The sequence below is a fragment of the Theobroma cacao genome, chromosome 3 (assembly GCF_053813885.1).
Source record: "Theobroma cacao isolate CCN51 chromosome 3, ASM5381388v1, whole genome shotgun sequence".
In the NCBI taxonomy this organism is placed as follows: Eukaryota; Viridiplantae; Streptophyta; class Magnoliopsida; order Malvales; family Malvaceae; genus Theobroma; species Theobroma cacao.
Genome location: NC_142641.1, coordinates 45,923,583 through 45,945,893, shown reverse-complemented (window position 1 = coordinate 45,945,893; position 22,311 = coordinate 45,923,583). Strand labels below are relative to the sequence as shown.

The 22,311-nt window shown below is 34.9% G+C and overlaps 4 protein-coding genes across 4 annotated transcripts; 1 reads left to right on the top strand and 3 right to left on the bottom strand.

The window, feature by feature from the left end:
- Positions 1–151: 151 nt before the first annotated feature.
- LOC18606805 (envelope glycoprotein) lies at positions 152–2,366 on the bottom strand. Its single transcript, XM_018117840.2, has 2 exons — positions 1,975–2,366; positions 152–939 (listed from the first exon to the last, which is right to left on the bottom strand). Exons 1-2 carry the CDS (start codon positions 2,103–2,105, stop codon positions 471–473), a joined length of 600 nt encoding a protein of 199 aa, XP_017973329.1. The 5' UTR covers positions 2,106–2,366; the 3' UTR covers positions 152–470.
- A 2,875-nt stretch (positions 2,367–5,241) lies between these two features.
- On the top strand, positions 5,242–6,232 carry LOC18606804 (ribosome maturation factor). The gene is made up of 3 exons (XM_007040611.3): positions 5,242–5,603; positions 5,703–5,747; positions 5,858–6,232. The coding sequence occupies exons 1-3, from the start codon at positions 5,321–5,323 to the stop codon at positions 5,998–6,000; spliced, it is 471 nt and encodes a 156-aa protein (XP_007040673.1). The 5' UTR covers positions 5,242–5,320; the 3' UTR covers positions 6,001–6,232.
- An 8,487-nt stretch (positions 6,233–14,719) lies between these two features.
- On the bottom strand, positions 14,720–17,259 carry LOC18606798 (Ribosomal protein L25/Gln-tRNA synthetase, anti-codon-binding domain-containing protein). The gene is made up of 3 exons (XM_007040605.3): positions 16,709–17,259; positions 16,435–16,564; positions 14,720–15,410 (listed from the first exon to the last, which is right to left on the bottom strand). Exons 1-3 carry the CDS (start codon positions 17,153–17,155, stop codon positions 15,190–15,192), a joined length of 798 nt encoding a protein of 265 aa, XP_007040667.3. The 5' UTR covers positions 17,156–17,259; the 3' UTR covers positions 14,720–15,189.
- Positions 17,260–17,939: 680 nt separating this feature from the next.
- Positions 17,940–20,919, bottom strand: LOC18606797 (binding partner of ACD11 1-like). Its single transcript, XM_007040604.3, has 5 exons — positions 20,716–20,919; positions 19,657–19,760; positions 19,501–19,576; positions 18,843–18,926; positions 17,940–18,765 (listed from the first exon to the last, which is right to left on the bottom strand). Exons 1-5 carry the CDS (start codon positions 20,722–20,724, stop codon positions 18,190–18,192), a joined length of 849 nt encoding a protein of 282 aa, XP_007040666.2. The 5' UTR covers positions 20,725–20,919; the 3' UTR covers positions 17,940–18,189.
- Between the last annotated feature and the right edge of the window lie 1,392 nt (positions 20,920–22,311).

Genomic DNA, 22,311 nt, shown 5'->3' with positions numbered 1-22,311 from the left:
AATATTAATTTTTATGAATCGAGTCTTTATACTCTCAAAATTTATCCGATCATTGACAATCAATATTAATTTCTTTAAAGGTTAATGCCAAAGAAATTTCTCATTTAATTTCGTACGCATCAGCTGCGTGGCAGGGGCACATATGACAAGATAACAAAGCTTGGATTCCCAGATTTTGTATAACAGGGCGACAGCCAGAAACTAGTGCTAAAACAATAAAATAATCCCTGATCTCAAGTAATCTTCTATCGGGAAAAATGGAGGCTCTAAAAGAATACACAAAAGGCAGATGATGAGGAAAATTTATTATCCCATGGAAGAAGCCTTCAGAAGAAGTCTTGCAGCATCCAAAGCAATGTGTGTTTTCTTTTTTTTAAACAAAACAGCATCCAACTTATCGCTTCCACAACAGTCTCACAGTTTTGATAGTCTGAAAATGCAAAACAGAACACAGTTTTCAGTTCTCACCATCACTTGTGCAGCATCCATTGCATTATATCCTTTCTGATAACTCCCTCGCCTCTTGTGTAATTCAACCTCAATGTGTCAGGTCCATTGATGCTCAAATGCCTGTATTGGATCATGTTTCCGGCAGCCGTTGGCAGCCGCATCATCATTGCAATTGTGGGTAAGGATTTAGACCACATATATGTTGATGTGCTAAAAAGATGTCTATCAGCTTCATGGTTTCTAGGTGTCTGGATGCTTCCATGAGTTTTCAATGGGTGTGAATTTATCACTTGCTTTGAAATGTTCATTTTCGCATTGCCAGCATGATGGTGGGGTTTCTGCTGGGGTGGAACTCGGATCTGAGCTGAAGGTTTCATTTTGTCAAGCCACCGCAGGATCCAGTTACCAAGATTCCGACCAACTTCTAGGTCTCTCTGCTGTATGTTCCGGTGAACTTTGAGTGCCACATCAAATGCAGCTCGTGTTCGTCTGGTGATGAAAAAGACAACAGATTTGAATTTAGAGACGAAAGAAAAAGAAGGAAATATTAAAGAAAGTCTTTTCAAGTGCACATTTGCAATGTCATAGTTCCAAACTAAGTGCAGTAATGAAAAACATTTACCATTCTTCAAGAGAGATAAACAATTATAGTAATGAATGATCATAGCTTTGAAGTAGTAACAGCAACAGCAGCTATAGTTGCAAACTCATACAAATGCATCTCACCCATGAGAAACGTTGCAAACTGAATTCATACTATTCCACTAAAAGAAACCAAATACAAATCAAAGACAGGGAACAAAAGGAGAAATGCAAACCATCCCTTGAATCCTAATTCCCATGTCCATTCTGGACTCCGTGGGCAGCGCAAATAGGCCCTATGTCACAGGACCTAAAGGCAGCATTAGTGCATAAGAGGATACCTGTCTGCTGAGGCACAATGAGGGCACGGACAATCAAAAGAAAACAACTATGGACTACAGAACCTAATTCTACCCCAATGGACCGATTCTCACAGGCAGCAGACCCTAACTCTCCGAATTTCTTTTTGAAGAGCTGCAAGTAACCTTAAGTTCCTGTAAGCCAAACATTCAACAACACAAAAACAAACCTCCACTAAAGAATGGAAAGACTGTAATCACCATGAATGATATGTATCATGAATTGAATGAATCCTGCAGAAATGAAAGATTCTTGTAGGTGTTATAAGTCAGTTAGCGGTCAAAATTTTTGGTTTTCATGATATTGGGATGATGGTGCATAGTGTCAGCCTAAAAGGTCTATGGAAATTTGGTAGTTTTTCGATCACGTAATTTCACCTCATCATTCATAGCCTGTAATTTACACATTCATTTCCATAAATTCGTATCGATAGCTTAATCAAGCAACAAAGAGATGATGCAAACTAAACCAAATCCTCAACAAAAACACAAAACCAATCAAGAATCATGTCAAAGAATCGAAAGGAATCAAAGCAATAGACAAAAAGATTAAACTAAGAGAGAAATTGGCGAATCCCTTTACCTTTGGACAAACTGTCGGATCCTAGGATGCTCAGGGCTAATAATCCGTCGCTGAATCCTCAAAGCAAGCCTGTAAGTTCGTTTAAGCCCCAAGAAATAAGCGGTTCCCAATGTGATCTCCCACAGTACCATCTTTCCCCCCCTACGTTCTTCCCCTTTCTATCTTTCCAACTCTTTCTCTTTCCTACGATCTTCGCTTTGGGTTTGTTTCGTTCTTCTCTGTGGGTCAGTTTCCTTTCTTGTACTTTTCCAAAATGGTGCTTCTTTTCTTTTCCAGCAAGTTACAAATAAGTTCTCTCTGATTCGTCGCTGTTCTTCGGAGCCGCCAGAATTTTCGATCGCGCTCTTGGTGACGTCCTTTTCTCTTTGTTTGAGCTAACTGCGAACATCACCGAAACACAGAAAACCAATCGCAGCCGTTGAGATCCTTCTAAATTATATATCCACCGTTTACCGATTTCAACGTGGATTTTATTGGGCCGAACTTAAATATTTCAGGCCCAAATTTTAAAGTTTTTGCTTCTAAGGCTTTAACATCTCGATTCTACCTTACATTTGAAATTTTTATGCAAATTTGACCCCAAAAAAATCTCAATATTCCAATATTAAGCACAAACTTATGCATATTTTTTAACAAAATGATGTTGCAAATTGGCTTTTTTTTTTAAATATATAAAATAATGTAACAATGTAATTGTGGTCACCTCATAACTTTAGATAGTCCACCTGTGGTGTTTGGTATTTTATAATGCGATGTAATTTGAGAAAAAATAGTATTAGTGTTTGGTATATAAATAAAATAATGATAAAAATGCAATGAAGATAATATTGAGACCTTTGGTTTACAAGTACTTTATTGAAAATGTAATATTAATTTTTAAAATTACTCTTATTTATTAAAATGTAAGTTTAATATACTTATATTTTTTATTATTAATTTCTATATAATATAATCTCTTAAATTTATTTTTAATATCATATATTTTACTTTCATTTTTTATTATAATCTTATATATTTTTTATTTTTTATTTTAATATAATTTTTATATTATATTATATTTTAATTTCTAATTCTTATATTATATATTTTTATTTTACTGTTTTTTATTTTAATTATAACATTACTAAATGTCTTAAAGAATAAAAATATTTTTAATAACATTACAGAGTGTAATATAATGTTATTGCATTAGTTTTTTACTGTAATCACATTACATATTTTGATTGTAATGTGATTGTATTGTAATCTTACATTACAGTGGTTTGTTGTAAAACAAACAGTATAATGTAATTTAATTGAACACATTATAAGAATATGCTCTTATTTCTCTAATACCAAATCCTACTCTAAGGGTAATGTCACGATAGGTTCTCGATATTTATTCAAATGTGTAAGTAAAATATCAACTAATTTTGAGATAAAAAAATATGAAAATGATACTCATATCCTATATAAACTCAATTGAAAATTAGCAATTATTATTATTATTATCAATGCTAACAAAAAACCCAACCTTCAACCCCGATCTTGAAATCAAATAAATTAATGAAGTTAAATTAATAAATTAAAGTTAATTTACAAAAATATATATTTATAACAATTAATGAATTTTTAATAAATATTTATACTAGTTATAGGTAATTTATAAACAAAAAATAACACATATAACTAAAATTAAATATTAAAATTTATTATTTATAATTGAGTTTAGACAATTGGCACTCTACAATAACCACTCGAACTCGTAATGAATAGTAATATTACTGTCTAAATTCAACCACAAAATCTCTTAATTCCACCTGAGTCAGAGTATTCATTGTAAAGAATCCAATACCATCTTTACACGTGCCATTGAAGGACCGAAAACTACAACACATCTTTAGATAAAATTTGAGGATCTTTTCATGCATTAAATATGGTGACACTATCCATGGGCATGAAGGCCCAATCAAAATATTTAATCATGTGACCAATCAAAAACAGATAATTATACTTTTGTAGACTTATGATCTGGTACAATATATGGCGTTATATTAGTCTATTACGAAAAAATATATAAAAATAAGTTAAATTCCGTCTGATTAATACTTTTATAAAAAAATATAAACATTAAATCAATTACTCCATATATATATATATATATTGATTTCCTCAATTTTTTTAATGTCAATTCAACATGACTATTCTTCTTCAATCTCTTTTTTTATATATATATAAGAAAAAAGATAAAAAATATTATATCATCTTAAGCCATGATATGTCTAGACTGTCTGTAAATAAATAAGAAACAATACTATGTGGTGGATATTCGAAAATATGTAAACTTAATTCTAAATTTTTTATATGTGTTACCATCCAATCGACACACTGATTGATTTCACGATGTACGTAAAAAATAAAAAGAATTTCTAATGTCTTTACCTTTTTATTTCTAATGTCTTCACCTCTTTTCATTAATAAAAAAGAATTTAAAATATTTTAATAGTGTTTTTTTTCAAGCCGTTGACTCGCTACCAAAATCAACTTCATTGAGAAAAAAAAAAAGTAAAGTTCACTCATCCACTTTGTGTGTATTAAATCATATTCATGTACTACTGCTAGGAGAAAGAGTAAAGGTCACTCATGAATGTTATTGATTAATCATAATCATAACTCATATATATTATTGATTTTATACTATTTAGTAAAAGCAAGCATATGATTGGTTGAATTGAAAATCGAATTAATCAAAACTGACTTATTTTGGATTTAATCAGTTTTTTTTTACTATAATGAGAGTATTTTTAGATTTATTTTTAAATATTTCTAATATTTGTATATAATATATTTTACAATATTTTTGAAGTATATTTTAGAAAAATTAATAAAATTTAGATACAAATGATTAATATTAATTTTTTGATCAGATCGATCCTAAAATTTGGATAACTCTCTCCTAATCGATTAATGCTAAAATTTAAAATATGGATCTAAATTAACTAAATTCAATTAAGTATTTCCATTTAATCGGATTAATGTTTATCCTTGCTACTTTTGTTATACACGGAGTCTGAGGTCCACAAATCCTTACTCCCATCTCCCAAGATTTTAAAATTTACCGTACCATAAAAGCAAAAAAGCGCCCCACAACACAACTAAAAGAGCGCTCAAATCAACATCTTCTTTCCCTTTTTTAAAGCTAATAATATTTAAAAATTTGTAATTTTTTGAGATTAATTAAGGTTTAAGTAATAAATAATAATAACAATAAAAACAACAACTCTCCTATTCCTTAAAGAAATAACCAAGCACAACTAAACCTCACTTTGGCTAACCAACCTCTCTCTCTCTCTGAATCTCCCACAACATGCAGAGACAGTCTTTAGGCTCACCGAGCTCCAAGCTCCACATCCATGGAGGAGAAGAGAGTTCACAAGCCGAGGACCCGAAACGCCGAGTAATCATCGACGACGACGACGCTGACCGGAAAGACTCCAAGCCTCGCCGACTGTCGTTTTCGCCTACGTCTTCACCATCGTCGTCGTTGACATCGCCTCCTAAGCCTGAGAAGTTTATCCACCTTATTCCTGTTCTCACTCTCCTTTGTTTTCTCATTCTCTACCTCTCTTCCCACAGTCCTTCGCAATCTGGTACGTTTTTTCGTGTTCACAATCGACGGCTATGAATTTAAGGAGCAAAGTTGTTCAAGTTTAGTATTCACCGTTGGTTTTTTTGATTTTTTGTTTCAGATTTGGCTCATTTCAATGGATTCAAGCATTCCTCAAAGCATTTAGGTATAATGCAGCTTTGATTCTCCTTTTCTTTTTAATTTTTTGAATTTTCTGTTTTTTTTGCTCCGTTTTGTTTTTTTGGTTAAGTTGTTTTCCGTTTTCGTTATTTGTAGATTCACGTGAAATCAGCGACGTCGGCCGATTCATTGAGCTTCGGAGAGGCGATGTTTTGGCGATTCGAAGCCTGAGGAATTTGCAAGAACTTGACAAATACGTCCCTAAATCTCGGCCCCACCGAAAAATAGCCGATTTCTAAGACGCGTTCTGTCGGTTTATCTCTTTCACTCTCTCTCTCCCCCCTCTCTCCTCCTGCCGTTTCTTCTTGCTCTAGCTGACCATAAGTTCGCACGTGCTGACTGTTCTTGCACGTGCGAGACATTTTGTGCCCATAATTTTTTTATTGCACGTGTATATTTATATTGCATGTCAATATGTTGGCTTGTGAAGCAAATATCTTAGCTGGCGCTACGTGTGTGGCGCCTGTTCAATTTTATCATCTTCGTTCAGATGAATAATATTTTTGTATATAAATTATAAAATGAAAATAAATTACTACTAAAAAAAATACTTTTAAATTACGAAATTTAAATTGGCTAATTTGCGCCTCCTAGAGGCGTAAGTTAGTGATAGGCGCCTAGAGTCAGCTGGATTGTGTGTGGAATCCAGCTGGAAATTCGGACCGTTATTGCACCTCGTGTTGCGGTTGGGGTTGCCAGCTAGAAAGTTGTACTAATCGCAGGAGCCCATTAACTGCTCCAAACGGTGATAAGCTTACTCTTGATTGCATGCTTACTTCCCTGTTACCATTCTCAGATGATTACGCGCGTAAATTAACTTTGGAATTGCCGGGTCATTGATGAAATTAAAGTTTTTCATTCTTTTGACCTGGCAAGAGCTGTAGTTATCGAATAAATCGAAACGACAAAGCATTGACCCCTCTTCTATTGTTTATGGTAATTTTTTTTACTGAAGTAGTGTGGTGAAAATATGAAAATAGAAGTGGAAGTATCACTGACAAAGAAAGCGATGCTGATTTTTTACACGTGTCAAAAGTTGAGCACGATGTTACGTCAATAGCAAGCCGCAGAAAATTGTCGGTAGTTACTGGGAGAGTCCGATTGGTTCAATCACCTAGCATTCTCGTCTCTCTCTGACTTTCACCGCTTAGTTAAAAACGAAAAGGAAAAGAAAGAAAGCGAAAGAAGGGAGAATAATGAGACGAGACATGGATCACGCGCGTGCCGGTGGTGATGTCCACGAACTGCCTCCATGAGGTGCCAACATATTAGACAATGCCAGGTGTTCTTTCCTACGTGGAGGTTTGATTATTAAGTTCTCTGGCCCACCATCCTTCCAAACCCAACCCCTAATTAGCGACGTGGGGTCCCACGATGAAATACCACCAAAAAGAGTTGTCACTTTTTGTGTCGTCGTCAAAATGCTCAAAATTCTGTTGTTCTGCTTTGCTTTCTCTTTCCTTCTTTCTCTCACACGTGGCTGCCATGCAGGCCTGACATGGTATGGGAGGAGGAATAGCTACGATTTTAAATTTCTTTATCCACTTATTTCAACGCAGTTTGTTATGGCAGGTATTGGTATCATGTAATTGTTCGGTTGGGTCGATTCGATATTTGGATCGAAATTTAGGATATTAAGGTTAATATGTAATTTTTTTTTTCTGAATTAGCACAATAAATTTGAAGGGCAGTTACCAACCAAAGACCACAAGAATCCAGAGTGAGGTTGAAGCTTAGTTTAGCTTAATAATTGGGACAATGATTAATAATTTGAGGGGTTATGATAAAAAAATTCAACCTTTCTTAATCTTAAATAGTGATGGTTGATAGTGATGATGCTCTGCAGATAATGTTGTTGGGGAATGGTGCTAGTGGGCTCCGCCATCACGAGTGGACCTTGAAGAAACCGTCTCGTGAATATTTTACAGGCTGTTTGGTTTTCTTCTTTGTTGGGTGGAATCTGGCTGCTACAAAGACTTTATACCCCACCATCACTTAAAAAAAGCTTCAAGTTCAATCCTCACTGGTCATTTAGTTGGACATGACTTAAAGATTAAGAAAAACCTTTGAATTCTTTCACTTTTTTTTTTTGGTAAAAAAGTTTATATCTTTCTACTTATACTCATATAAATTTTTAATTTTAATAAAAAATTAATACACTGTCAGCTGGCATTCTCGCCTGACATGTGACGTAGTTTGATAATGTAATCATACGGTAATTGTTGTGAAAATAAAAGATTTAGCTTATTTTATATTTATTTAATAGAAAAATAAGAATTTTTTTAAGACAATAAGAGAATAAAAAAGAATTATTCTCGTTAAGAAACTTTTATTTGGAGCAAAATACGGCCTATGTGGCATGCCACAAATAGCTAGGGAAATTTTGGAAGAATTAAAGCAGGAGGGGCAAGCCCTCCTCTCAAGCAAAAGCATATGCCCAAATCACACACACTGGGGCCGTTTGCGCAAGGTGGGCAGTCGGCATTGCTGCGGCATATGCGTCCCTCAACTGCTGGTACCTTTGAGAATGGCGTACCTGCAAAATTATGAACCTATCATGAATAATTAACATGCGTGTACATATGCGTGCGCGTGTTTGATTGAGAAAATTAAAAAATAAATCACCGACCGGATGAAATGATTAAGACTGTAACCACAAATGCTAATCTGACTAATTTTAGATCCATTTGGCTTCTTTTCCCCTTTCTTGTGTCCTGCTAGAATTGAAAATCTATAAAGAAAACTTGGTTTGATTAGAGTTTTCGTTTGATTTGGGAATACTTATAGGTGGGTTTGGGGTTTGAGGAATTTTCCATAGTGGCAGGCATGCAATTAATTTCAATACCCAAACATGGAAATCTTTTCTTGCGTTTGGGAAACTGATGATTCAGAAATTAAATCTCTGTGGTGGCATAAAACTTGGAAAGGTAATGTTATTAATAATTCATATATGACAAAATGGTAGTTCCAGTACTATTTTGGTCGGTGGTCTTTTTTAGTTTTGAATTTCCTTTTTTAATTAAAAAATGTTTAAGATGATTACGCATTAAAACTCATGGTTTAATTGTAATCTTTTTAGATATACTTTATTTGGTATGATTTGGTGTCTTATAACGAGATTAAATAATTTTGAAAATATAATATTATAACGTCTGATATGTACGAGCAAATTCATATTAAAGTATTATTTAAGAACATGGTTACCATATATCTTAGCAAATGATTAAAGCTAGATGTATAGTAATCAGATACGAAAACCAAAGTGGTAATTACATTCCACTGACCATCATTCCAATACATTAGCAAGCACTTCCTATTGGCTTGATGCCTGATGCAGATGAAAGAGTGCCTCGACCAAATCTTTATCCAGCTTCACTATCAAGATCAGAAGGAAAACTATACAGCCCACCAGCATCGCCATAATCGTCAGCTCAGCTCCTAAACCACAACGAGGGAGTAACAGGGCCAATAGCCACACCCTGATGTCAACGCCCTCCACCGCAGAGAAACACTGCAAATATCAAATTGAAAGCATGCAATCAGGAAATGGTGAATTTAAGTAGCTATAATTAGAAGCTGGGAAAAGAATGAGATATAAACCTGTCTGGCAAACCAGACCAGTAGATTCCCAAATCGTCGAAGATCTTCCAGGTGCTGCATGTTCATATCCGAAGCCATGGAGAAAAGTATAAACCCCATCAGCATCAAAAGAGCTGCCAACGGAACTTCCATGGTGTGAAACAAGAAGGTCACTCCAACAAGCAGGGTTGGATCAGGATGGCCAAGGTTCTGGAGCACCCTCAGACACTGCCGAAACATATATAGAACACACAGCAACACAGCATTAATAATCAATAAACTATATTGGGGATTCTACTTTTCTCCGAAGACTAAATCAAGCTGAGCATTGATTACAGTGAAGGCCATCCCTTCCTTACTGCTTCACACAAGCAGATTTACACCTGAGCAACATAGCTTATATAAATTCAGCTCACATTTTTTTTTTTGTTTGAAAAGCATTTGTAATGGATTCATTACTGATCAATGATTACAAAATGCTACCCAAGCATGGTAGCAGAGCAGAACAATATCAGCAGAGTTCAAAAAAAAAAAAAAAACTGTCATTACTTGTTCCACATGTATACTCAAGATCTGGTTGTCACTAGGATCATCCCATTACAACCAGATTTTACCTAACTTTACAAAGACCTGTTCATTTGCATCAGCATCCCTCGGCTGCTCACAAATTTTCCAGTGGCCAAGGAACAGCAGCAGTCCAAACGCAGCCCCTTCAAACTGTTGCAGCCCTCAAAACACTGCACCCAGGCATTCCTTTTCTGCCATAATCCGCACACCAAGAGCTATTCACTGAATCCCTGGCCAGACACAGTTAATACAAAACAGAAGTAGGTCGGCAACGAGCTTCAGACGCAATTGCTTCACTGTTTTCCATTCCTTCTCGTCAAGTTCACCACCCTATTTAGCCAAAGCCTACAGCCGTAACATACTCAGAGTGCTTAGTGGAGCATTTATCAGTTATCACCCAACATATTGCCCTGCAGCCAATTACTCCTCATTCATCCCTCAGTTCCTGCCCCCAAAATTGCTATGCTAAGCAGGAACCGAAATTCAGCTCGGTATACATCCTGAGTGACATAACAGACAACAATTCAACTCACAATAGAAACATATTGATAGACACCGATCCACTGCTTCTTCAGTATACATCGAGCTTCAGCGTAAAGGCACATAGAAAATTATCAGCATTCTATAAACATGCTTTCTTTGTCCACACCCTCTTTTGCCAAGGCATCTGCACAACTATTGGCTTCCTTCCCTTTGAAATGCAGAACTTTCATTAACATCTGGAACGTTTTAAGTTGATTCTTGGCTGCTTAAGTTCCAGCCAGAGGCAACTTAAGGATTTAACCATTTCACTGCCAATGTTGAGGGTTTGTGAGCCCTTAACCCCCACCTTACGGCACATACCCACAAACAATCACAGTTCCGAGCAAGACGAAATGTGTAAGAACTGAAAACATTTATTACGAATAGCACGTATTTTAACAAATCCATTTATTAAGAAGTTTGTTTATCTGAGAATGTGCTTGAAGATTAATCTAATGTTCCTTTCTTTAAGAACTTCTATAAATTAGGAATAACAGCTATTTTGGGAGCGTTTTCTTATGGGCAACGAAGTCTAATGTATATGCTAAGCCATATTTATCTACCGCATGCATGACATTTTTGAACCCATCGATACCATCAATGGTTTCAGGTGCAGCTTGGCCACGTTCATCGGCTTCATGCTTTGCTTCCATAAACCGCTGGATATCAGCAACCCTGTAACGTGCTCCTTTCATCTTTTGTTTAAGATAAGTTCTGAAATCTTTTGCATATTCACTCTGCTCATCCGTCAAACAAAAACAACCCTCAACGTCGGATTTTGAGAATTCCAGCCACTTGTATGCCATCATATGACATAGCCCTTCCCTAACTTCTTCTCCAACATCTTCATATCTACCTGCAGTAGTTAGTGCAAATATTATTATTTTACTTTTTCTGATCAGTTCCTACAGAAATTTCAGTCGGAATATCCATTAGACAACAAAGTCGGAAGCCTTTTCTAATTGACTGCATCATTACCTTGGAGGTTTAACCACACTTGCATCATTTGGTATGCTAATGACTGCCCATTTCTCAACCTATAGACAAAATTGTTATTATCCCAATGTTATTGTGGGTTAGATGATAAGATTTAAGTGTTAGATTTATAGCCAACAACTTGAATGAGACGAGAATTACATAGGCAAACCGCACAAAAGTAAGATCGTAGTGGTTTGGGGCTTGATCTTATGGGTTTCCATGTTCACGACCAAAGAGTTCCTCCTGCATTCTGTACAACTTGTAACCTGTTTTTTTTTTTTTTAATTTATAAATCAAAGGTTACAAAGCATTTGTAAATAGTTTTTTGCCTAAAGAATTCCTCCTATGTAAATGAACTTACGGCCTCAATAACTATGTCACGCATTGGGATAATAGTAGCAGCATCTGAAATCTGCAATTTTATATATATATATATATATAAAGGGTTAGGATTAGTTTGATTACAACAAAATTAAATAATTAAAAAGTATATAATTACCTCATGAGAATTCAGAAACTTGCCAAGCTCATCTGCAGTCACTAGGAAAATTGGGATGTCTTTCCCAACTACTAGTTTTGATTCTCGGAAAAGTGCTTGCACTTTTCCGATTAGTGTTTTCAGTTTCTCTGCACTATTCACTGCTGTAGAACAGCAATCATGGCAGACTTTCCACCCACCACTGCCAAGCTCGACGTATCTTTCATTTCTTGGCTGCCCATGAATAATATATATGTAATGCTAAAGTTTCAAGCATGTGTTTGAATACAGTCAAGCTAAAGGTATTTGATTTGACAAACCTTATATCTTTCACAGCCGCTACATATTAGAGTCTTGTCGTGCTGATGTGCTGCACAAATTTTTTGTTTCCAAAATCTTGTACTTAGCATCAAAATATCCTGCGTTTGGCAAACTTATGGATAGGAACAATGAAGAAAGAAAGAAAAAAAGCAAAATAAATTTGATAATTTCAAATCTCGTGTTGAAATGTGACAATTGGTATTATGTTATTTACATAAAATATTAATAATTATATAATAAATATAAATATGATATAATTAATTAAATGGATCAAGATTCTAAATATATACACGGATATATTTATTACACGTGTTACACAACACGATATAATCTCTGCATGTCTATTACATAAATTGAATTAAATTTTATAATTATGACACATCATAACATAAAAAATCTATTAAAATATGATTAACATGTTTAAATGGGTATCATGAATGGATTAAATATATTATATTATATGAATTGAAATGATAACATAATTAATTAAACAAATTGTTCTCGTATCATGTTAAGAAGTTTTTTCAGAAATGACCTATTCTGTGTCTTATTCAAAGGAAGAAATAGTTTGGAAGATGAAATACTAACCGATGAACCACAGATATCACAACGCAGGTCAAATTGGGTGTTACAGAGCAGGTCATGTTGGCTATTGTAAACCGTATGACCTCTTTGAGAATCGCCCTCCAACCCTTTGAACACTCCATCATAAATTCTTTTCAACATGTTGCTAATTGTGCACGAGTGTGTGTGCTTCTTCAAAGTCAAATACTACCTAGAGGCAAGCATATAGAGTTGGAGTCTGAAGGCAAGATACCTATAATTAATATTGCAATTACAGCAAAATGGTGCACCCATGCAATAAATTAATGATTTCTTTACAAAAATTTTGTATTAAATATATTTAATTAGTTTCAATAACACCATAATTAGGATCCATTATTTGCATATCCGCTACAAACTAGTAATTATCATCTAATAAATGAATGAAATTTTGAGAAACATATTAGATACGATACCTTGTTAATGGCAATGCAATTAGGATTTATTAATGTTAACAGAATTAACACTGTTATTTTGTTAATTGTTAATAAAATTAATACAAAAATGTATGCGTGAGGAAAAGATTTTTATTCTTTAATTTCGGATACATACAAAGAAAGCATCATAAGGCCGAAAAGCCATAACAGAACAGAAGAGCAACGACAACGACGCTATTATTCCAACACCGACGACGGCCTCTCACTCGAAAAGTCATCTCTCGCGACCAAGATCGCCGCATTATGTTTTTAGCGTCGACTTTCTTTTTTAGAATTATTATCAGTACCGGGTATTGCCTATGGAACATGTGCAAATGCTATCAGCACAAAAGCCAAAGCCCGATTTACAAGATATACTGGCGCAGTCGCCATGGGTGGAACATGTACTACCTTCACGAACGACGCCGGTGGCAGCCGCAGTTGAGTCATCTGTATTGCAAGGGCAAGGTAAACAGCATGGGAGACAGTCGCATACCCCTACCTCCCTGCAGGAGGACAGCAGCCCAACTGTGAAAACAAAGACATGTCGGGATTATCAGTCATATTCATCATCAAACAACGATATAAATGAAAATGGAAAAGAAAAACAGGGACTAACAGGACGACCAAGAAACCGAACTTGAATGAAGCTTTCTCCATTGCTAACGTTCAATGTTTTCTCTGTTTTTCTGGATGTGGAAAGGCTTGTTTCGTACTTAACGTAGTGATTTCCTGTTTATAAAATTGAACTAGACTTGTAAAGGATTTGTTTTCAAACAAGAAAACTACCCAATTTAGTGAATAAATTATTGAGGTCAAACAATGACAATGTGGAAGTATAAATATCTCTCTCCAGTAATTCATTGTCAATATCAAAGATCAAGGAAAGTTTCCCACCCCAACTCTGGTTTTCTCGCCCTCTACAGACGGGAGAAGAGTGATTTTTCTGCTTTCTGGGTTGGTACTTCATTTGCATGCTGGGTATTTCTTCGATTTTGCTTTTATGGGGACATGAGGATGGCCACTGTGAAGGAGAAGCCTGATCTCAGAAAATTCCAATTTTGGGACGCCTTGTTCCCCAACAATACATAGTCATTGGACCAACCCCGTCTGCCTAAATTTTGGCTGCATACAGTCATCCCTTACTTCAGGATAAAACTTTTAATGGTTTTGACTCGGCCCTTAGTTGCCTATTCTCCTCAATCTGTATATCTTCATGACTAGAAGAAGAAGGCAGGGAAGAGATAGAATACAAGAGATTGTTCTTAAATCTTAACCATACGATTATATAAACAATTGAAAATTTCCAAAATGATGATGTTATAAACAGAGTATTGTTGCAATCGGAGCACGAGGCTATCGAAATCCCAAATTTTCAATATACTACGCACAAAGAGGAGAGACAAGGAACTGAATACATAGACATGCCCAGATAGCTACTGAACATGCCATCCTTGGAGGATGCTAAGAAACTGAATAAGCAAACTCCAAATCAACACCAATACACAAGATCTATCATACATCATCATTTATAACACAGTTCTTGATCATTGTTAAAACCCATTCAAAGATCCTTATGGAACAGATTTCATAAGCCATACATATGCAATAGTTGGAATTCTAAATACCTATTCTAAGAACTACGGTCCAATTGTAAAGGATATCTGAGTCAATGCGATAACAGCAGCAAAATCAAAGTAAAAAATGTAAAAGAATTCACTACTTGGAATTTTTGAATCCCCTCGAGATGTGTCCCCATACATCATGATTGATTTTCGAGGAGAAAGAAATGGAATAAAGAAGTCACTGTAGCACTGCATGCTTGTCTCCTCCACTGGTATCCCAAAAGTACAAAAGTCATGAACAATGAGAAGTGAGAGCATATAATTTAGCTGACCAAAGCACCAATCAAAAAGTGGAGGTAAATGTTGTTAATACTAGGCCCAAAATCTGAACCAAAGTCTTTATTTCTTCCTCTGTTGGTCTGAAACTCTAGCTCCCATAATCTTAACAACAGGCTCATCTTTTGACTGAATAAGCTTTAGAGCTGGATGAACCTCGAGGTCTCCCATTACCAACTTCTGGCCAACATCCAACTCACTTAAATCAACATCAATATATGGAGGAACAATATCTGCTGGGCATCGGAACTTAACAGTCCTCTTGATAATATTCAAGTATGACCCTGTCAGGTTTGTCAAACAACTGCTATTAGCATATATAGATGGAAGAATATGCGAGTTGTAACAATAAGGCAACGCAACGAGTGATATTCATAAGAAAAAAGTGACAATCTGAAACATGGTAAAACTTCATATATAACTTGTGAAGCAGAAGGAAGAATATGATCACTTGATCAGGAGACTGCCACAACTCATCCAAGAGCAATTTATAATAAGCTTCAAGTGTGGATTATGCATCAGCAACATCAGATTGGCAAGTCTATGAAAGGTTGTGACAAATATATAACTTCCCATTGCGCACTATGCGGGATAATGTTTATTATGGTAAGCTCAATTCTATTATACAATTTGAACAGATAAAATGAAAATAAAGACTAATACACACAACAAGCTTCATGTGGCACTATACGCAGTAATGTCACTTGCTCCTCTCCTATCGAAAAATACTAACCGTAAAAGTGTGAGCACCCCTCCAGAAAGTGATGCAACAATATTTTATCTCTAGAATGAATGCCAAAACTTAGCAAGTTATCGCATCAAATAATCTCCACATGTCTAAATGAAAATCCTTTTATAGGCTGATAGGAATTAATGCCAACCATATTCATATGTACTAAGCGAAGTTTGTGAAGATGTTCCATCTACATATCATTAAGTGAAAATAAGAAACAAAACAGAGCCCTGTTAATTGACATTATCATATGAAAAATTCATGCTGCACATAAAATCTACGGTTGTTGTTGAAAATAAAACCAACTTTCCATAGGACTGATGCCCTAACATGTCTTCACATGCAACATGAACCCGAACTCTTTAAGTAGACTTAAAACTCTGTCCTCTTCTGTCTCCTAAATCTTTTCTGTATTAATACTCTCTCTTTTTTATCCAAACAAAACAAAACAAAACAAGAATCCAAACTGTCTAGGAATTAGATAAACCATAAGTCAGCAGAGTCAAAACTAAACACACATAGAAATGCAATTACCAATTGCATCAACGAGAGAAAAGTTTAAAGAAGATCTTTACCTTTCCTGAGTCCAGGGGATACATCTTCTCCTCTGAACACAACAGGAACATCCACCTTCAACAAAGCATGGGAAGGCGCCCTTATGAAGGTCACATTAAGAGGTGCATCAGTCCCCGCATGCAAATGAAGCTGAAACATTGGTGTTTACAAGAAATATATCCAAATTCAGCGGAAAACACAACTGATTAAAGAAAAATGAAAGTTCCGCAAGAAAAAAAACAATCTGATTAATCAAATTCAGTGAACTGAAGAAAAACCCAAAAAGGGGATTACCTTCCTGGGGAGAACCCGGACTTTCTCAATCAAATCACCGGTCCCAAACTCTGAGCGAACCTCAAGATCGAAAAGCCTAGAAAGGAAAAAAGATTGGCCCAGATGTTTAACCAATTTTCTGATCTGATTGATCTGAACAGAAATGAGCCTCTTGTTGCCTCCATGTTGCCCATCTTCTTGCTCGAAAACGATGCTAGGGAGTCGGCCCACTTTTCTTTCTTTGGCGGCGATGCTTTTTCCGGAGGTGGCGCGTGGGATGGCTAGTATAGTCTCGGCGTATTTAGGGTCGGGCTTGGGGAAGCCTTCGAGGTAGGTCAATGGAAATGGAGAAGATGGTGATGGTGATGGTGATGTCAATGATGATTTGTCGAGCGCGAGAGCGGCTTGGGAGAAGAAGCGAAGGTGAAAGGTTCGGTTGGATAGTGTGCGATGGATCAACGTAGCCATGGCCAGTCTTTGCAAGAGCAAGAGAGTTGGGTTCGTAGGGGTTAAGGGAGGTTTTTGCTGCTTGAAAATTTGGGGATTTAGGAGGGTGGGCCACAAAAGGCCAAGGAGGCTGACCCAATGGGAACTTTTTATGGGGTTTTAGCCCTATGGGAATAAATATAAGTAGCAAAAGTTGTAACTAGAAGAGATATTTTTGTTAAATTATGTAATTAGTTTTTGTATTTTAATAAAGTAATTAGTTAAATTATACAATTAGTTTTTATATTTTGATAAAGATGTGGATTTAATTTTATATTTTTTAAAATTGATAATGTCAATTCAATTTTTAATAGTGTTAAAATTTTTTATAATATTTTTTATTGATGTGATAATGAATATGATGACATGTTAATAATGATGTGATTTTTTTATTTATTTTAAAATATTTTTTTCATTATTTTAAATTATGAAACATAAAAATAAAATTATTTTTTATTTCGTAGCACTTTTTCCCTAAATTATATTTTTGATTCGTTTCTTTTCTAATGTTGTTTAAAACCATTAATTTACCTTAGATAATTCCACATCAATATTATCAAATCCATGTCATTGTATGATCATATTAATACTACTATTACATCATTCCTGAAATTTCATATTATCATTATCATATTATCAAAATCACTGAGACGTCAACCTCAGACTGTTTGTCTTCAAGCACCCAAGGGAACAGTCACAGACTTTAGACATTTGAGCTCACAAACCCAACCATAAGGAACATAGTTTCTATATAAAACTAAAACCATAATCCATAAGGACCAAAGGCTTGCCAATAGAAAGCCAAATAAGGCTAAAAACTACAAGGAACCACCAACAACAATGTAACTGTTCAATTCATTCAGCATTCTGGCAAAGAAGATAGTTCATTATATGAAATGCTATGGGATAGGTTTATCCTACATTTCACCATTTCCACACTGGAAAAACGAAGCATGTAATTAAGAGATGACTGAATTCGATTCCATAGTTCCATAACTATTTACAGAGGCAGCAAATCAAAGGATCAATCCTTGAGCGGGTGCAGGCTTTGAAAGTGGTTGTTCACTTGGTGCAGATGCTTTAGGGGACTCAGATAGATGAATCTGCGCAAAGTCATCAACCACTTTTCTTTTCCGTTCCTCTTCAGCCTCTCCCACTTTTTCTTTTGTCTTCTGGCCAACGTCTCCTGCTGCTTTTGCAACCTTATTGAAAGCACCTGTTACCCACGAAGCTCCGGTGAATACATACCTGTTCTTCATTATGGCAGATCCTGCACTGCTAACCTTTTGCTCAGCAGCAGCAAAAGCTGATTTGGTTTTCTCTGAAACCTGAAATTTCTGATCCACTTCTCGTACTTTGCCACTAACAACAGTAGTACCAGCAGTTATCTTCTCAGTGAACCCAATTTTCTTGTCAAAAGATGCTACCTTGGCTGAGGCTGTTGATGTTAACTGGTGCTTCTCATCAAAGGTTTTTGCCTTGTTGACTGCATCTTTGCCTAAGATAAATCCCTTAGCAAGCATGCCACTAACAACATCCTCAGCCTTTCGAATAGCAGAATCACCACCACCGGGAGTTTTATTTTGTATTGCCTGCAGAAAATGAGAAGATAGAAAACAATGTAAGCGTTGTTCTAGCATCCAAACTATCAATACAGTGTAATACTTACAGAGGGTGGTAAAAAAGCAGCAGGGGGCAGCTTGTAGTCTGGAGCTAAAGTAATGCTGACAGATAGATCAACTATTATTGCTCCCTGAAACACAAGTAGTTGATCACTTATTTAACTAATATGCCAGAAAGAGAAAAAGCCAATCCACATTTGAGACATCAATACATGCCTTTCAAGTAATCATACATAACTTAATATATTGGTAAGCAAAATTGCGGTTTACTTCAGAGTTAAGGAATTACAGTACTACTATTTTTTTTCCCAAATTGATGTCCTGTTTAGCTATGGACTTGGCATATAGCTCTGGGAGAAACCTTTTGCAGCACATTTTTAAATTGGGGTTTTGATACTTTTTCTCATATTAGAATTTTATGGATTCTGCGGCTTTGAAAAAAGATAAAAAGAAATGTGATCTCCAGAAAGGAAGATGTCCATTATTTTAAAATGTCCCAAAAAGGAAAGTAGGGCATTCAATTTAAAGAGGACAAGCTATCCATGTTGTCATCAAATCAAAAATTGTTCAATATTTGCACAATCTGGCAAGATATCACACTGTAGTTTGTCTTATATTATCAACAAAGAAACCAAAAGACAACCATTTCCAAGTGGAAAAAAGACACATTATAGTGAAACCATTGATAGTCTAAAGTGAAATTACCGTAAGAAGAACAGCAGTCTCTGCTCCTTGTGAATCCTTGAAGGTAACATAGGCAACTTGGGACTGCTCATTATCGCTGCATAACCATATAATAAGCCTCATTACCACAGAAAAGTAATAGAAAAAAAGATGTTAGGAACTAAAAGAGCAACCGACCTCTGCATTTCAACATATTCAATATCACCAGAAAAGGAAAAGAACTCTTTGACGTCTCGCTGAGTTGCTCCTAAAGAGACATTGCTGACTTTAACAGTCTTAATCTGCAATGAGAACATAAAACGTGAACTTCTAGAATCTTGTCTTGATAATAACCAGGCTAAGAGAAAGAAATGTAAATGTAGACAACTTAGCAACCTCAAACAATCATTTCTCACCAAACTCATAACATCTCCACCAGTCATAATATATGAACTCTATTGACCTATCATGTATAACTCAACCTCAAGTCATAATATATGAACTCTATTGACCTATCATGTATAACTCAACCTCAAGTCCTCGACAACTTGATGGAAAGATATGAAGCAATCACACACACAATAGCTAAGAAAAATTCAAATAAATTAAGTGGAAAATCTAGAATGATTCAATTTAAGCTTATGCATAAATCGCTTACTGGTAGACTAAGAAATCGGCAATTTCTTCCTGCCAGAAGAAGACCTCAAATTTCTCTTATGCTTCTGTCATAATGGTCTATAGCTATATGCATGTATTTGATAAGCTGCTTACCATCTAAATTCCCAAATTATCAAAATCTATAATTCCCATTTTTGCTGGCTAACTCCACTCTGCTTGGTTCCTCAAAACTAGTAGGAGTTACTAGTCGAATATGGTTTTGTTCGTTCCACCAATCCAATTCTACGTTGTTTATGAATATCTAAAAGACTGTATTAGCTCATGTAATTATAGAATCAAGTTTTACTTCTTTTCAACAAAGCAAAATAATCAAATGCGAATCGCAATCTCGAGGAACCCTATCCTATATTCATCAAGTGATTAAAATCCCTATCCTCCCATGAATCCATTGAACCTTACAGCAAACATACCAAAGAACAGATAAAGAAAGAGAGAAAGATTCAAACATACAGCAAACAAGAACCCAACTTCAGATTGCAAAGAAAGAACCGATAAAGAAAATAAAAACAACGTTCTTCCTGAATCAAAACCAAAACTAGCCCAAGAAGAAGCAATCAAAACGAAAGGAAAAGAACTCACCGACGACATGGTCAAATGGTCAAAGTTCCGCCAAGCGATAAAGTCTTGTCTTCAGAAAGAAAAAAAATGAGACTGTCGAGGAAGAATGAAAGAAGGGACTTTACTTAAAGGAGGGAAGAGTGTCTGGAGAGGTTTTTGGCGCACGTGCGAGGGTTGGGGTGGAGGTGCGAAAATGGGAAATGGCTTGGCTCGCCGGCACTCGTAGCACGTGCGAGAGACCAAAAGAGAGGGAGAAATTTGGTTTGAGGCAATAATTAGGGGTTGTGGTCGGGTCAGGACAGATTCCATTGTTGAAATGAAGGAATTAATGATTCTGGACCTCTTAGTTGATTGGATCTGAGTCTCCTCAGGTCGGACCCACTTCACACGTGCCTTTGGACATTCCTTAATTTCCTAATATGCTAGTAATAAATGAAAAAGAGTAAGGTATTCGAAATTTTAAGATAGTACGTGAATTTCAAATATAAATTTTAATATTTATATTTTATTAAAATTTTAGTTCATTTATTTAATTGAAAATGATGTGGGAGTCCTATTCCATCCAAATTCAATAACAGAAAATAAAATTTAATTATTTTTACTTGTTTTGTTAATCAAAATTAAATTAATAAATTCAAAATAAAAACTATACTTAAACAATGTATAAATTAAAATAAATAATTTACTAATTATAAGAATTACTAATAAATAATATGAAATTTAAAATATATATTTAAAAATTCATTATCCATAATTAAATAAAGTAATGGGTACGTCAAAATTATTATCGATACCCTAATCTTATTTAAATAGATCGAATAATGTCTTTACATATTATCTATTAGCATATTTAACCGTACTAGATACTGGTTCTTGTAGTGATTTAGATAGTTTCCATAATACATAATTAGACAAACTATTTTTATTCTTTTAATTATAAAAATAATTGCTCATCAACCATCCAAAAAATTGAATAATGAAAACTTACATGTGAGATTCCAATAAGATCAAATAAAATACAAGCTAAATTATCTTATTAAAAATAAAGAAATAAAAAATATATAGTTAAACAATAAAATGAGATGATAATTGAAAGAAAAGATCTATTACATGTATTCAATTATTATAACTTTTTTTTTATGTTAAAAAGCAACAAAGTTTGAATAACACACTCTAATTTTTATAAGTTTTAATCTTAATTTCATGTAGATCTGTTGATCTTCAAATGTGTAAATAACGATAACGGATAAATGTGAAATGTTTAAAATACTCTTCTCCTTTCTCCACAAATTTTCATTATTTTTTTTTATTTCAGATCAATCGATAATACTTGCTTTCAGCAATCGACTATTTCGTAGTAAGATCTAGCAAGCGCAATTTGATTGTACATCCCAGATCTCGCACTTCTCGAAAGCTTGAGATTGACACTCCCCTCCCTTAGGATCATGATTGCACTAGAATCCGACAGCAAGGTAGTCAACGATGAGAGGTAAATTTTGAGAGATTTTTTTTAATAAAAAAATAATTAAAATAAAAAAATATAATTTATATAATATAATAATTTTTAAAATTAATAACAAGTTAAATTGTAAAAAAATATTATCACATTATTAAACT